This window comes from Sphaerodactylus townsendi, linkage group LG05 (assembly GCF_021028975.2).
Source record: "Sphaerodactylus townsendi isolate TG3544 linkage group LG05, MPM_Stown_v2.3, whole genome shotgun sequence".
Classification (NCBI taxonomy): domain Eukaryota; kingdom Metazoa; phylum Chordata; class Lepidosauria; order Squamata; family Sphaerodactylidae; genus Sphaerodactylus; species Sphaerodactylus townsendi.
The window spans coordinates 15,344,966-15,361,866 of record NC_059429.1 but is presented as its reverse complement, the minus strand read 5'-3'; the positions used below and the strand labels follow the sequence as shown (position 1 = coordinate 15,361,866).

General features: G+C 48.6%; 1 protein-coding gene across 1 annotated transcript; it reads right to left on the bottom strand.

Annotated features, from left to right (window-relative positions):
* Positions 1–11,385: 11,385 nt before the first annotated feature.
* On the bottom strand, positions 11,386–15,661 carry FEM1A (fem-1 homolog A). Its single transcript, XM_048498798.1, has one exon. The coding sequence runs from the start codon at positions 15,418–15,420 to the stop codon at positions 13,429–13,431; it is 1,992 nt and encodes a 663-aa protein (XP_048354755.1). The 5' UTR covers positions 15,421–15,661; the 3' UTR covers positions 11,386–13,428.
* Positions 15,662–16,901: the final 1,240 nt, after the last annotated feature.

The window sequence follows — 16,901 nt, the reverse complement described above, 5'->3', positions numbered from 1 at the left end:
CATTGCAGCTACGCGCCTGGTCTGAGTGGACAGTACGGACCTTGACGGACTGTAGGTCTGATTCAGTATAAGGCAGTTTCATGTGTATGAATGTACCAAAAAAAAGGGGGACCATCACAATCATCCGGAGATCTTGGAAACTGGAGCCTGAATAATGTTCCCGTTTTCTAAAGTGAACATCTAGAAGCAGCGAACTTAGCAAGTTAAAAACTGTGCAAAATCCCTTCTCAAAATGTTAAAAATCCATGGGCTAATTCAGGGCTCTGCAACCTGTGGCTCTCCAGATGTTCATGGACTACAATTCCCATCAGCCCCTGCCAGCATGGCCAATTGGCTGGTGGGAATTATAATCCATGAACATCTGGAGAGCCACAGGTTGCAGACCCCTGGGCTAACTGAAACACTGTGATTATGCATATCTGCCAGTTGTTGAGGGACAGCCCCATCCGAGAGCCAGGTCCTGGCTATGGCGCTATAGCTGCCCCCCCCCCCCCCCCCCAAGAGGCTTTCTGGCAGCATGAGGAGGCTTGGAAAGTGAAAGCCCCCTTCCCCCTTCTGCCAAGAAGTCTCTATGGGGCTCAATAGACTTACACTTCCCAAAAAAGGAAGCGGCGTGAAGAACTCGGAATTCCCTAACGTTGCAGTGATGGCGAACGCTTCTTTGAGGCCGAGTTGCCCAAATTGCAAAAACTCCAAACCCCACTTATTTATTGCAAAGTGCCAACCCGGCAATTTAACCTGAATGCTGAGGTTTTCGTTTGGAAAAAAACGGTTGGCTTTCTCTTCCTCCGCCCCACCCGCTCAATCAGGGGCCAGCCTGCTGTAGGATCCAGCAAGTCCCACGCACACTGCTCTGTGCCTCTCTAGCATCTCTGCCCCCCACCCCCCCCAGGCAGCAGCCACATGGAGCACTGGCACCAGGCCCGCCAGCTGAGTCCTCCCTGTTCACCACAGTGCTCAGTGGCCCAGGCCAGCTTAGATGGGTGTGTGTGTGTGTGTGGGGGGGATTTTCCACCCCCACATGATGAACTCTATGTGTGCGTGCCCACAGAGAGGGCTCTGAGTGCCACCTTTGGCACCCGTGCCATAGGTTCGCCATCACTGTCCTAGTGGCTGGCATAATGCTTCAAATGGCCAGGAAGGAGCTGGTCTGGATCCCAGTTGGGTCTGTGTGAGCTAGGCAGGTGCAGACTCCCAGAAGACATCTTCAAACTCTCACAAATAGCAGAGATGATCAGATCAGCTGCACAGTTGATGTGAGGGGGTGGGATGTGTTAATAACAGAAGCTCTGCCCCAAAGAGAGTCTATCATCAGTGCAGGGCAGAACACAGGTGTGTAATTGGCCAGAATTTTGTCAGTTGGCTACCCTGCTTTTTAACGAGTCACGGATTTCTCCCACGGATGAGTATTTTTCCTGTTTCAAAGTTCTCATTTACATATATGGAGAGGAAACGAGAAGCAGACCGAAACACGTCAAGCCCTTTGTTTGAACTTCGTCTACATGGAAGGGGAATTTAAGGAGAAGTATTAGATAGTCCAGGCAAGCTAGATCTTGTCAGATCTCAGAAACTCAGCGGAGCCAAATGTATTGTCGAAGGCTTTCACGGCCGGATTCAACTGGTTGTGGTGGGTTTTCCAGGCTGTGTGGCCGTGGTCTGGTGGATCTTGTTCCAAACGTTTTGCCTGCATCTGTGGCTGGCATCTTCAGAGGTGTATCACAGAAGATGCCAGCCACAGATGCAGGCGAAACGTTAGGAACAAGATCTACCAGACCACGGCCACACAGCCCGGAAAACCCACCACAATCAGTGGAGTCAGTCAGTACTTGGATAGGAGACTACCAGAAAAGTCCTGCATTGTTATGCAGAGGCAGACAGTTGCTAACAACCTCTGAACATTTCTTGCCCTGACCTCTCTCTAGCACATGTCTATCTGTCCCTTCCTCCCAGGAACTTAGCACGACTCTCAAAGTTCTTCCCTCTTTTACCCACACAACAGCCTGGCTTGAAGCAGAAAGTGTGCTGACTGGTACAAGATCACTAAGCGAGCTTTATGCCTGAATGGGGTTCTGAACTTGGCTCTTCCAGGTTCTTGTCTTACAGTCTACCCACTATACCAGTGATGGCGAATCTTTTCGAGACCGAGTGCCCAGCTTGCAACGCAAAACCCACTTATTCATCGCAAAGTGCCAACACAGCAATTTAACCTGAATACTGAGGTTTTAGTTTAGAAAAAACGGTTGGCTCCGAGGTGTGCGTTACTCAGGAGTAAGCTTGGTGGTAGTCGGTGGCTTTGCTTTGAAGCAACCATGCAACTCTTCCAACGGATGAATCACGACCCTAGGAGGGTTTACTCAGAATCAAGCCCCATTGCCAGCAACTGAGCTTACTCCCAGGGATTGCACTTTAGTTCTTTGCATGAAAATCAGTGGGATTTAACAGCGCCTAACAGGATTACTTACACTGCTTCCCCAAAACTAGGTCTTGGGTTTAATGCTAACAGAGCCCAGCGGCCCAGGCCAGCCTAGATGTGTGTGTGGGGGTGGTGGGGGCGACTCTGTTTGTGTGTACCCACAGAGAGGGCTCTGAGTGCCACCTCTGGCACCTGTGCCATAGGTTCGCCGCCACTGCACTATACCATGGGCAACTGCTCCATCCTTGGGAGCTGGCTTATATCCTATAAGCCACAGTAATACCGGTATGTAGGGTATAGATAGCACTCTCAAGAATGCAACAGGCTTTGTGTTCATCGTCCTTGCCTTGTAAGGAAGAAGCTGCAGTATTCTCTTCATACTGCAAGTGAGGGGCTTGGGGCGGGGGGGGGGGGGACATCTAATGAACTGAAGGAAGAGATGAGAGTCAACCCATTTTGCGCTAAACCACATTTCGATTTCTAGCAGATATTCTGTGGCACCTTTTGAAGGACAGGTCTCAGCTAGGAAGTTGAAAGCCTAGCCTAGCTTCAGCCTCAGGTTGCCAGGTGCCCTCTGGTGGGGAAAGGCGAGAGTAGGGCTGCCAGCTGCAGGTAGGGAAACACCTGGAGGTTTGGGGGAGAGACAGAGATCTCAGTGGGGTACAAAGCAATAGACCCCCCACCCTCCAAAACATCCATTTTATCCAAGGGAACTGTTCTTTGCAATCTGGAGATGAGCTGTATTTCCAGGGAATCTCTAGGTCCCACCTGGAGACTGGCATCTCTATTATCTGTAACCCAGGGATGGGCTACTCATTTGTTATGGAGGGTTTCATATGATATAAATGTGAGTTGGGCGGGCCCCCCTGGGGCTGGGGGTGGGGTGGGGGGGCTGCCTCTACTGGCCCTAGAACGGCACTGGGGGGGGGCAGTGCCTGGACTGGCTAGCCCTCAGTGGGTGGGATGGCTGCCTTGAGAGGGCTTATCAAGCTGGCCAGGAGTGACAGGGAGGTTGCCTCAGCTGGCCCCCAGGCATGATACTCACTTAAGGGGCTGCATCTAGCCCCCAGGCTGTATGTTTGACACCCCTGCAGTAGCCTGCAGCATTAATTATTATGTAAGCAGAGCTAAATATCAGCAGGGGTCTGCAACCCGTGGCTCTCCAGATGTTCATGGACTACAATTCCCATCAGCCCCTACCAGCATGGCCAATTTTGTAGTCCATGAACATCTGGAGAGCTGCAGGTTGCAGACCCCTGGTCCAGTGGCACCTTAAGAGGCCAAAAACATTTGGGAGGGATACATTTTCAAGAATTAAAGTGCCTTTGTTGGTGTCTGTCAAAGGGAACTTTTGACTGTCAAAAGCTCATACCCTGGAAATCTTGTTGGTTTCTAAGGTGCTATTGGACTTGAATCTTGCTCTTCTATCGCACGCCAACCCAGCTACCCTCTGAAACTACCTGATGTAAGTAATAAAGCAAAAGAATTATGGTTTGCCTTCACAGATGGGATAGTAATAATTTCCTTAGATAAAGCAGTGGTCCCATCTCTATTTTTTTCTATAGCTATTGTTGTAGTGTTAGAACAGTGGTTCTCAACCTGGGGGTCAGGACCCCTTTGGGGGTCGAACGACCCTTTCACAGGGGTCGCCTAAGACTCTCTGCATCAGTGTTCTCCATCTGTAAAATGGGTAAATGTTAGGGTTGGGGGTCACCACAACATGAGGAACTGTATTAAAGGGTCGCGGCATTAGGAAGGTTGAGAACCACTGTGTTAGAAGGACCCCATCATCCTTCTAGGGAAGGGGCTATACAGGCCATCACCAAATTATCCTTCAGGTGCTTGCAGACTGACTTTTTAGAAATCTGCTTCAGTATCTTCCCTGGGACAGAGGTCAGACTAATAGGACTGTAGTTTTCTGGGTCATCCCTCCTCCCTTTTAAAAAAACCAACAACACTGGGATACCGTTTGCTCTCCTCCAGTATTGTGGAACATCACCCATCCTCCAAGAGGCCTAGAAGATGATGGGGAAAGGCTCTGCAAACGTTCTAAAAAGATATTTGAGCACTCTTGGGTGCATACCATCCAACCTGGGGGATTTGTACTCATCCAGTGCAACCAGGTGCTTCTTAACTACCTCTCTGTCCATGTCAACCAGCAGCCTGGATGCCGAGTCTTGCCTACTACCAACTCTAGAGGAGTCCATCCTTTTCTTCAGGGCCTTTCCGCCTTCTCTCTGTCCTCTATCAGAGTTTCTCCATTTTCACCCAACGGAAGGCCTATTGCCTCTTCTGCTTTGTGTTTGCTCCTCACATATCTGAATAAACGTGTCTTATTGTAGCAAGCCTTCCTGGCTGGCGTCAGCTCAGGCTTTGGCCTTTCTGATGGTTGACTTACTGTGCATCACAACTTTAGAGGTCTCTTCTTGCCTTCATTTGTTGAACATTTCCTTGGCTTATCATGGAGTTCTTTGTTCATCCACATTGGCCACTTAGATCCCCTAGCATGTTTCCTTCTCGTTGGAACAGGGATGCTTGAGATGGCAAGAGCTCTTGTTTTAGGAGAGCCCACCTATCACTTGCTCCTTTCCCTTCCAGCAGTCTTGAATCGCTCCCATCATGCCTCTGAGTTTATTTAAAGTCTGCTGCACTAAAATTTAACAGACATGGGTAGCTACAAACTTCCTTGGTCCCCCACAGCAAAAGGAATTCTAGAAAGACATGGTCACGTCCCCCCAAGGTCCCCACCACCATTATCCCTATCTACCAACTCTTGCCTGTCGGTCAATATTAAGTTGAGTGTGGCTGAGTCTATTGTACTTTCCTCCACCATTTGATAAAGGAAGTGGGCAAGCAGGCTGGTCAGGAACTTGCGTGACTGCGGACGCTTTGCAGTTTGTCTTCCAACTTGCATTGGGGAAGCTGAAATCACCCAAAAAATGTCATGTTTGGATACCCTGCCAAGTTGCTCAAGGAGGACAGCATCCCTCTCCTCAGCCAGATTCCAGCCACAATACTGTTGGTTCTTCCTTCCCTTACCCTCACTCAGATACTTTCCACTGAGCTGTTCAGCTCAGAAACTATTTTGGCAAGCAGATGTTGACAGGAAACCACTGAGTTGGAATAGCTCAGAATTAGATCTAGGACAGAGGTCTGTAACCTGCGGCTCTCCAGATGTTCATGGACTACAATTTCCACCAGCCCCTGCCAGCATGGCCATCTGGCAGGGGCTGATGGAAACTGTAGTCCATGAACATCTGGAGAGCTGCAGGTTGCAGACCCCTGATCTAGGGAATACCTCTCATCCTGGCTATCACCACCAGCTCATCCTAGAGCAAACGTTATTTTCAAGATGCAAGCTTTTGTGGGAACAAACGTTCCATCCTTTATCAGCAAAAGAGAGATAAAATCCTTTGCTATTAAAAGGATACTCATTCTTGCCACTGAAACTGCCACAAGCAATAAAAAAATACTGAGCTAAGCATGAATGCACAAACCCACTTTGGGGACTTTGTATAATGAAATTAAGACTGACAACCAGGTTTTACCAACCGTGCAGCATTAGGGAAAAGAATTACAGCACAAATTGTCTAGGACTTCCTCCTGTACTGTTTACTTCACCAGTTGAACTTCTTCCTAATCACTGCTCTTTCTGCTTCTGCCTGCAAAGATGAGACATCACCTGAACAGGTGACATCAATAGACAAGGCTTTTTGGTGGTGGCACCTCACATTTGGAATAGCTTCCCCTGGAGATTAGCCAAGTGCCTACCTCACTTTCCTATAGATGCCAGACCAAAACATTTCTTGTTTATCAGGCATTTAAGTGACAGAGTTCAATCTTTTTAAAGGTATAGCTATTTTCTGCTTCTATCCTGTTTTGATGGTTGTTCTCTAGGTTAATTTTATGTCTCATCTTGTTTTAATGGCTTGCCCTAGGTCATTCTTGTGTTGTTTTTATGATCTTAGTGTATTGTTTTTACTTTGTGGACTGCCTTGAGTTGGGTCTCTGGAAGGCAGCATGTAAATTCTCTAAAAAAAGTAATAGAATATCTCTTAGCCCCTGAAATGTGCAGGTTCAGAGCTGTACCAGCTTTGACAGTTTGAAGAATATTGTTTTGCCCCAGTACCAAAGAATCTTGAGCTAAAGAGGCTGTGAACCCAAATAGATTTTTTAGGCTTCCAGGTGGTGTTTTATCTTTGCGTTGTCTATATTAGCAAGCACAGTATCTGACCGTGGGCCAATCACACACTCGGCCTAAGTTGTGAGGAAAAGAGAGAGGGGGAGGAAGAATCCCCTTTCATAAACGAACCAAATACTTACTCAAACAGTCTCGGTGAATACGTTCATAACATATTTCTTCTCCTCTTAAGAGTCCTTGTTCTTTGATTGAGAATCAAACGATTATCCGTGAAAAAAGTATATATTTAAAACCACATGATTAATTGGTGACAGCATATGGTTTTGGGAAATGTGAATTATTTTATATTGAAATAATTTAGCACAGATTGCTAAATATGAGCCTGGACTAGGTTCGGTCCTGTCTGTTCCTTCCTACCTTGGAAAACTGAGAAGTCGACACCCCTGCAGAGTAGTTTCACAATCCAAGAGGAAGAAAAAGAAGAGTTTGGATTTATATCCCCCCTTTATCTCCTGTAGGAGACTCAAAGGGGCTTACAATCTCCTTGCCCTTCCCCCCTCACAACAAACACCCTGTGAGGTGGGTGGGGCTGAGAGAGCTCCGAAAAGCTGTAACTACCCCAAGGTCACCCAGCTGGCGTGTGTTGGAGTGCACAGGCTAATCTGAATTCCCCAGATAAGCCTCCACAGCTCAGGCAACAGAGCGGGGAATCAAACCCGGTTCCTCCAGATTAGATTAGAGTACCAGAAGCTAAAAAGCTGCACTGGTGCAAGGGCCCACGTGCTTGGCTTTGGGTTACCAACCTCCAGGTGGGGCCTGGAGTTGTTCCAGAATTACAACTCACCTCCAGACCACAAATATCAGTTCCCCTGGAGCAGGGATCTGCAACCTGTGGCTCTCCAGATGTTCATGGACTACAATTCCCATCAGCTGATGGGATTTGTTGTCCATGAACATCTGGAGAGCCACAGGTTGCAGACCCCTGCCCTGGAGAAAATGGCAGTTTCAGAGGCAGACTTCTTGGCATCACATCTGGGCTGAGCTTCCTCCCCTGCCCGCAAGTACTGGCCTCAAATCTCTAGGAATTGCCCAAGCGGCAGTTGACCACTCTACCCATGGCCACAGAGCCATGTTTGCCTTGTGGGTTCAATAAAGAGGGGAAAGAGCACATGCCATCGCCAGCCTCCATTGTCATTTTTCATCTGCCTTCCCAGCCTGCACGAGCAGCATCAAGGCCCGGCCTTTGCACGGCAAGCGCAGAGAACTAGCATCATGTTTCTGTGTTTCAAGATGGATCCTGCAGCAATGAACACAGCAACAACCTGGCAGCAATAACAGCTTTCGATGAAGCCTTTTTGGGAGAAATTCGGAGTACAAGCAGGCAACAGGATATGACCTGTTAAAGCATGCCAGGCTAGAAGGCAAAGATGCTGCTCCAGTCTCCCGTACTGTCTTTTACAGGGAAGGCAATTGCTGAGAGTTCGTTCAAGTGCCTTGGGACTGCCAAGAACCTCCAATTCAAATCTTCCCGTTGTCCCAAAAATTCTGCCAAGGGCACGAGCCAAAACCTACTATTTGGACATGTGTCTTCATACCAGCCCTCCAGTACAAACGCTTCCCAAGTTGATGGTTTGAAGTTGCAACATTTTGCAGTTTGAGGGCTTGAAGTCACAATCCTTCTTCCAGTTTGATGGCCCAATAACTTAATTAGCACACTTCCAGTTCTCTAGTTCTTTTCTGAACTCCACAATTCCGGAGACATTCCCTTATCCTCTCTTGCAATCTCTGGTTTTCTGAGAAGACTCTTATGTTATCCAGTAGGCCTAAAATGGCCTAACTAACTTGGCTCTGGAGCAAACAAAATTGACTCTGATCCCGGCTACAAATTGTGCTGCCACATAGGCTCCCAGGAACCTAGATTCTTTTATCTGATTTCTACGCAGAGTAGGAAAGGTAATAACTAGGGCATCATTTCCCTGCTAAAAGTCGCTACTCATAGCCATCTAGATAAAAGACCCTTCAACCTTATGCTGGTTTATGACCGTAATAAAGATTGATCGACCAGGTAAAAGACCTGCACAAACACACAAGCTAATTCTTTCTGTTAGTCTGAACACAGGTTCACTTGTTTGTGGGGATGTGGCGATACTTCCGACCATCAAATTTATGGAGATTCCTAGCCATCTGAACTAAGAGAAAATTCTCCTTTTCTGGTCCATCTGCCTTATCATCTGCTCTGAAATTACCCAGAAACCTCCAGCGGGGTGTTGACAGATACTCTGCTGTGATCTGACAAGTTCTGGGAAATGGATAAGAAATATTTGTGAAGGTCAAGTGGGAAGCCAGAGTGGAGCCTTCATGTACGCCTCTCGATCTAATGCGTGGGAGTGAGTGGACTTTGGGCCCTGTGTATTGGCTTCTTGAGGAATCTGGCCAGCCATGGATGCAGAGCTAGACGAACCTGGGTTAGATCCCTCAAGAAAGTCCTCCTGTGCTTCACCTGCTTTCCCATAGATCCCAATTCCAAAATCTTGGGAGAAATGTAAATTCTTTCTTCTCCTGGCCAAAAAAACCTCCACCCCATATAAAGTCAGGCACACACATCCAGCCACAGATACAAACAAGTCCAAGCAATTCAGATTCTTATGATTTTTGTACTGTTTTCATTTATTTTTATTTCTCAAGTCTGCAGTGTCAGCTCCCCCATTTTGACACATTCTCCTTTTTTGAACTCCATTCTTTTTCCTGCTCCGAGTTGCTAAATGAACTCACTTTTTTTTTGCAAAACAACTAAAACCTTCTTGTTTTAGAAAGTGGACTCTCATACAGGTTTCTTTCTTCCCCTGATAAAATACCACATGCCAGTCTGTAGCAACATACCAAGATAAACAATGAGGATTACCATTCAGCTGTTAAGACCCAAGAAGTGCAGACGACCCCAAGTCTCTGCTTACTTAATTGTGGGGGGAAGGAATGGTGGTCACTTTTATCCCCTATTTACAGTGTTTATGTGGGACAGATCCTTGGAACAGCTTCTAATTCAAAACCAAACTGCTTACTTTCTGATGGTGCAGAAAGGAATAACATTCCCTTAATGTCCCCATATGAAAACTAGCAGCACAGACTTATCTAAGCTCGATAAAGAGGCCAAAGAAATAAGGAACCAAGTCAGATTCAGATGAAGCCTTGTTCCACATGTATGCCGAGCTTGAGGATAGTCATGCTTTGATGTTTAAGTGGAATCTGGTGAGTCCACATAAGGGACTCCACGGCTTACTGGGTAAGGCTTAGAAAACTCCTTTTGTCCAATGGGTGGACAGGGTGAATCTGTCTGCTTAATTCCCAAAGCACACTCAGAAAAAGGCTTTCTTTGACATCACCCGCAGAGACTCCATTTAAAAAACAGGTCCAAATCTCAACTGTTCAATGGTTTCTGTTGAAAAACGCCTCTGGGGATGATCAGTGAGTGCTGCTAGGCAAAACTGTCCCCCTGCCCAAAACCAGAATATCTCAAACATACCAGAAACGAGAGCTCGTTCACACGATATAAAGGCCACTTGGCAGACCTATGCTTACCGCAAGGAATTTGGATCAGACGTGCACCTGGAGTCCCATGCTGCTAACTCAGTTCTCAAATTCACGGGGACCTGATTTGGACCAAGACCATGGGGAGCATGGGAGAGAAAGGGCTTTGGCCGTCTTTATCTGCACCTCTTCCCTGACCTGAAACTGCCCTGGAGGAGCTGCTATTTACTCACTGCCAGCACAAAAAGTTCTGCAGTGAGGCAAACAGCTGCTCCCTGGGGCAAGTCCAGGTCAGGAAAAAAAGGGGAAGGCTGGGGAATTGGCTGCCACATGCCTGGGAACTGAGTTCCGAGGGTGGACTGCAAGGGCAAATCTGTTGACAGACCACATGTCCTCTGCATACACTTTATAATGCGTAAGGGCCAAGAAAGCCACATAGCTATGTAAGGATCATCCGCACTGCGTATAGCTGAGCAACGTCACTGTAACCAGAGATGCAAAGATTCAAGGGGGGAGAAAAACAAACACAGCTAGGAAATTGGGGTGGGGGAAGCTAGTTTTCCAACCAATGGGAAATCTGCACAGAAATTGAACGAAAAGAGGCAAATGCTAAAAGGGAACATTGCTTTACCTGCCTTTCAAACTGCTTCCAATGTTACACAATAAGAATTTACTGTAATTACCCTGACCTGGATATCCCAGGCTAGCCGGCTCTTGTCAGATCTCGGAAGCTAAGCAGGGTCAGCCCTGGTTAGCACTCGCATGGGGAACCACCTCTGAACATCCCTTGTCTAGAAAACTCCTAGAGGTTATCATAAGTCACTGTGACTTGATGGTTCAAAAATATTAGATAATTAGAATCTATAGAATCAGCAGACAATATTCTTGAAGACTTTTGCCAGCTTCATAATCTGCTACCCTCTGCAGCTTTTGAAAAAAAAACAGAAACATACACATTGAATTGAAGAAACAAATGAACATTCAAATAAGGGGAGAAACAGTTTTCTGTTTATGCAAATCTTCAGGTCTAAGTCCTTCAAGAGCTCAGAGCTGGATACTCCTGATCTTTTAAAAGTGAGCTATGGTAAAGAAAGAAACCTGAGGGCACTGCTTTGAAGGAGAATCACTTAATTAGAAGAGAAGAGGAGAGTTTGGATTTATATCCCCCCTTTCTCTCCTGTAGGAGACTCAAAGGGGCTTACAATCTCCTTGCCCTTCCCCCCTCACAACAAACACCCTGTGAGGTGGGTGGGGCTGAGAGAGCTCTGAAAAGCTGTGACTAGCCCAAGGTCACCCAGCTGGTATGTGTGGGAGTGCACAGGCTAATCTGAATTCCCCAGATAAGCCTCCACAAGCTCAAGCGGCAGAGCGGGGAATCAAACCCGGTTCCTCCAGATTAGAATGCACCTGCTCTTAACCACTACGTCACTGAAATGATGAGCATCTCATGTGGCAGATTTAGTTCAGAGTTATTACGATGTTGTGTATGAGGAAGACACTCTACTAAAGTTACGATCTAGATTTACTGGCAACCCTTAACATTATAAGCAATTTGGAAGGACAGATACTGGACTATTTTTCCTCCCAGAGAGTTGCAAGCAGTTTGAAAGAGGGATGGATTCCTGTTCCAAGCACATTCTCACTGTTACACTTGGCAAGCAGATGTCGAAGACCAATGCATTGTTTCTGACCGTCTGAAGCAAACACTGATTTCAAACCCAGGTGATGTTAAAAAATGGCAGGGATCCCCAGTGGGATGCCTGAGGATGCTATGAAGACTGACCCTTTTCCTGGTGCCCAAGTGTCTTCAACAAGTGGGCGGGACCAGGTGGTGTCTCTGCCAAGCCAGGCTTCTAATTGGCCACTGGAGATTGGATTTGGTTGTGAAGATTTTTACAGATGTTGCTTTGGTAGCAGCTGCCGCCACAGACACAAGATAACCTGTAGCAGCCATTTTCTGTAGCTCCCTCCCCCCTCCTGTAGCAGCCATTTGTTGCTGTGCACATCATGTTGTCTGAACTCCAAAGGTGCACACGGGATTAAAAAGGATGAGGGCCCTTGTTTAGTATAATGTTATCCAACTACCGTTTCTAACTTCCTCTGTTGTTCTGTTCTGTCATAGTCAAATCTAGACTTAAGTTCACGAAACGACCACAGTTCTTGTTTGAAAAAAACCTTTTCAAATTTCATAAATGGGGCTGGGGAAGACAACTGTCAAAGTGTGGAAAGTATACACAACGCACATAATTTTCTTTGGCACTTTCATTTTCTGATATCATAAAGCAGCATCCCTCCTCCCCCCGCAATCACCTTCAGCAGCCATGCAAGAGAAAACATCCACAGCCAAAATGTAGTAGGCACACGATCCACTTTGGAAGGCATATCCCCTACAGCACAGGTGTCAAGCTCGCGGCCCTCCAGATGTTATGGACTACAGTTCCCATCATCCCCTGCCAGCATCATGCTGGCAGGGGATGATGGGAACTGTGCCCTACAGGCTCCCAAACCTGGGACTACTCTGAACTAAAAGGTGACAATAGATGCACCCAAGCAAATGACCCCAATATGTTTGCTTGTGTGCTGTGAACAGCACTTCATGCAATTGCCAAAGGGGCTAATGTTTGACTGCAGATAACCAAACCGTCCCATCCTTTTCCTGGGAGAGGAACTCCACAGCAGAGAGAAATATCAGCAGCCTGGGATAGCAGTGAAGCCTAACTGCAAAGAAAGAAAAGGTTTTGGAAAAACCTCCAGCAGCAATCTTACACTGGCCACAAAACAGAAGAAAAACAAAACCAGAACACAACCAATCCTCACCAAAAGCTCAGCGCTGTAAACTGTGCAAGCAGCGACTCCAGCACTCTCTGCAGAGCATTCAGCAACCAGCTCTCTGGTTAATGAGGCAAACTCAAAAGATTTAAGAGACTTAAGACTGGGGTTTAGTTCCTGGCGAGCACGCTTGTGTGCTCATGGAACAGGAGACAAAGGGCTTTTGCAAACATTACAACTCCAAAGCTTGTCAAGCAGGCTGGCATTCAGAGAGCGAGTGACAAATGAAAACCACACTGTTTCTTAAATAACTGGTTGGCAATGAGGGGCAAGTGGAAACCATAACTTGCCCTCCCAGCCATCTTACTTGGAACTTGGCCCTCCTGGAGGTGGGCAGCTAAAGGCTCGGATCATTCATTTCCCTCTTTGAATTGGGTGGTGAAGGGCATCCCTTGTCCCAGTACAAAATAAACCTTTTAGAACCTAGAGCCCAGGAAGACTGCATTCCCCTCCCTGTTCCTTCCCACCCGGCCACTGAGATCCAGGGGGGGACAATGCCAGCAGATACAGCCTTGCACCCCTAGTGGAGTTCGATGAAGGCCTCCAGCTCTTCTGGGATGAAGCCCTTATAGGGGATCTTGTGCTTGTCAAGGGCTCGGGCAGCAAGGCACTGTAAGGTGATGTAATTGAAGGGCTGCATCATAGCCTTGGTGAGGAGCTTCTCATCCAGCAGCTCGTAGGCTGTCTGCTTGAAGGCGTTGGTAGCGTCCATGTGGGCTCCCGCCTCCATCAGGGCGCTCATGATGAGCGGGCAGTTGTTCCGGGCAGCCACGTGCAAGGGGGTGTTGTTGTCGTAGTCACGGCTGTCCGGGTCAGCCCCACACTCCAACAGGAGGTTCACCACGTGGAGCGAGGGGAACTTCCCCACGGGGTAGCGGCCAACAGTGGTGGTCTCCTTGTCCACCGCCATATGCAGAGGGGTGAAGCCATTTTTGCCCCGTGGGTTACACTTGAGCAAGCGGTAGATGGCTTGACGCTTCTGGTGCTCCTGTTCTGGAGAACATTCCACTTTCTCCAGCAAGAACACTAAGTGAAGGATGATAGCAAGAGCCTTGGTGAACTGTGCCGAGTCTGCAATAGGGTCTTTCCGGTGCAGCAAAGCCCTCTCGACCTCACGGACTCCCTTGCCAAGAACCCCCATAAGGTCAGAAAAACCCAGCTGAGTCGCTAAGGTGCCTTTCGAACGGTCTTGAAGGACGTACGAGAAAAGCTCAGCAAAGGAGAGGAAGCTGCTCGCCGTCATGGGGCTCAGGGGCTCCAAGTTGACTTGCTGCATTTCTAAGGCGTACTTCCACAGGTTGATGCAGCGGGCAAAGTTCCCCGAATCGGCATAGACAGCTCCTCGGTAGCGAATGTAGTAAGAGGTATCTGGGTGAGACGGCCCGAGAATACGCTCCCGGATCAACAGCGCTTGCATCCGCATTTCATCCGGATCAGTCACCAAGGACTCAAGTTCCTCCATGGTGCCCACCTCCCGGGAATAGTCATAAGCCAGAACCAACTGTTGGGGCTCTGGTTTTGCTAGGTAACACTTGCTGTTGTGCCGAAGGGCCATAGCCCGGCGCCAGTGCTTGAGAGCCCCGAGGAGATCCCGCTTCTTGTCAACAAAGGTAGCTCCCAGTAATTCAAGTGCTTCCACGGCAGCCTCTCGAGTGCAGTAAACTTGAGGTTCCCCATCACTGGGGGAAGTGGCCGAGCAGCCTTCGTGGTCTTCTTCACACCCCACCCCACTACAACCAGTGTCATTCGCTCCCCCCTTCCCCTCCACCTCCTCCTCCTCCTTAAGTGCTCCCTCTATGAGGTATTCCACAATATTGGTGTGGCCAGTCACGCTGGCTGCCAACAGCGGGGTCATCCCATAACCATCCTTTTCCATGCGGGCCTTAGAGTCAAGCAACAGCTTCAGGATCTCCAAACTTCCGGATTCGGCACAGTCATGCAGAGCGGTGTTCCCTTTGACGCTGCGGCGATTCACGTCTGCTCCTCTTTCCAGCAAGTAGCGGGCGATCTCCGAGTGCCCTTTGTAGCAAGAGATCATCAGGCACGTGTGGCCGTGGCGATTCGCCACTTCCAGGTCGGCCCCCTGCTCCCCCACCAAATAGCGCACAATCTCCAAGTGTCCATCGAAGCACGCTGCCCGCAGCGGAGTTGAATTGGTCAGCGTCGTCTGGTTCACGGAAGCCCCCCGCTCCAGCAAGCTACGGACCACGTTCAGATGCCCAGCGGCTGAGGCGGCCCACAGGGGTGGGGCTCCCTCAATGGTCTCACCATCAAAGTTGACCGAGCCTCCCACTTCCACCCGGGCCCCACAGTGATCCAGCAGGTACTCCACCACCTCTCGGTGCCCATGGCGGGCAGCAATCAACAGTGGGGTGCCCCCTGAGCCGTCTCCCCCACCAGGCCCTGCTGTCAGCTCTTCCAGCTCTTCTCGGCTCCTGCTTCCCAGTAACTTCTGGAGAAGCTTCAGCTTCCCTTCTCGGGCCGCGTTGTAGACAGCCATGCGGAGATCCATGGTGACAGCGCTGGCCACGGGGGCCACCTCCCTCCCATAGACCACCAGTGGCTCCACCAGCCTCTCCGACGCAAAAGGGGGCAAGGGAGGGGAGCCTGTGTGTGAATACAGCAAGGTTCGGCGGGGCGGGCGACTGTTAGGTGGTCACCTAGCAACAGAGTCTTCCCCTTCCTATCCCGGAGACAGCTGGTGCCGCTGAAGCTGCATCCACCTTCAGCGTTCTCCCCCTCGCCGCCATCTTAAGCGCTCAGCCAAAACAAAATGGCTGCGCCGCCTCCCCGCCTGAAAGGCATGCTGGGAATGGCAGTTCGGTTTCTCGGGCATGCTTATTGAAACGCTAGCTGAACGTGAGGCGAAAGGACTTCGTTTCCCAAAAGGCTGAGAGTCCGAGCAGCCGGCTGATTGAGGGAAGGGATGCTGGGAGAATTAGCGAATGAGGCATCTGGGAAATGTAGTTTCGGTGGCACTGCTAAGCTGAAGACTACGGCAAGCAGAAGGCGAGGGGAAGGCAAGAAGGAATTAACAGGGAGGGTGTCTGTTAGCCTGGAGATTTCTGGGAAGTATAGTTCAGGTGTCCGTTCAAGGCATAAAGTGTTTATTTCTATTGAAGACCGTTATCACCGCATCTTCAAGGACGATCCCATAAGGCAGTATATGCCCCCCCAACCTGCCCAAAGATGGGATAGGAACACATCAGAATACAGTTGCCAATCTCCAGGGATTGGCTGGAGATCTCCAGGAATTACAGCTGGTCTCCTTACAGCAGAGATCGGTTCTTCCCCTCCTCAAACTATGCCCTCTTCAGGCTTCACCCCCCAAATATCCAGATATTTCTCCCCCCGCCCCCAAAGCTAGCAACCCTCATCAGAGGTAGTCTGTCTTAGAACATGGAGGTTCTATTTCGCTATCTTGACTAAATCTAGATGTTGATAAACCTATACTATGTGAATCTGACTGATTTTTTTTTTTAAAAAGAAGCCATCGAAGCTAATGGTTATTTCTGCATCTTGTGCCAGTGAGTTCCACAAGTGTGTGAATCATTAATTGGGTGGGGTGCCTTGTCTCCTGTTTTTTATCCCTTTTGGAATTGCTGTTGAGAGGTAAATTGCCTCTGAACATGGAGGTTCCACTTCATGATGAACTCTGCCGATAGAACATATCCTCCGTTAATTTGTCTGATTATGTTTAATCCAGTGGCATGTTGTGGCTGCGAGCTCCGCAAGTGAATCCTGCCTTTTTTTTCCCTGTCCTGAATCTACAACCTATCAATTTAACTGATTGATTCCTAAGCACCTTCAAATTAAAGGGGAATAGTCCCCCCCCCCCCCAAAGGAGCCTTGTGGTATTTTAAAGGCCGACTGATTCCTCGGGAGAAAATGGGTGGAGGGTAGACTTTATAACACTGTACCTCACTGAGGTCCCCTCCTTCCCAAATTATACCCCCACATCTCCAGGAATGTGCAGTTCAGTGGCCTCGATCC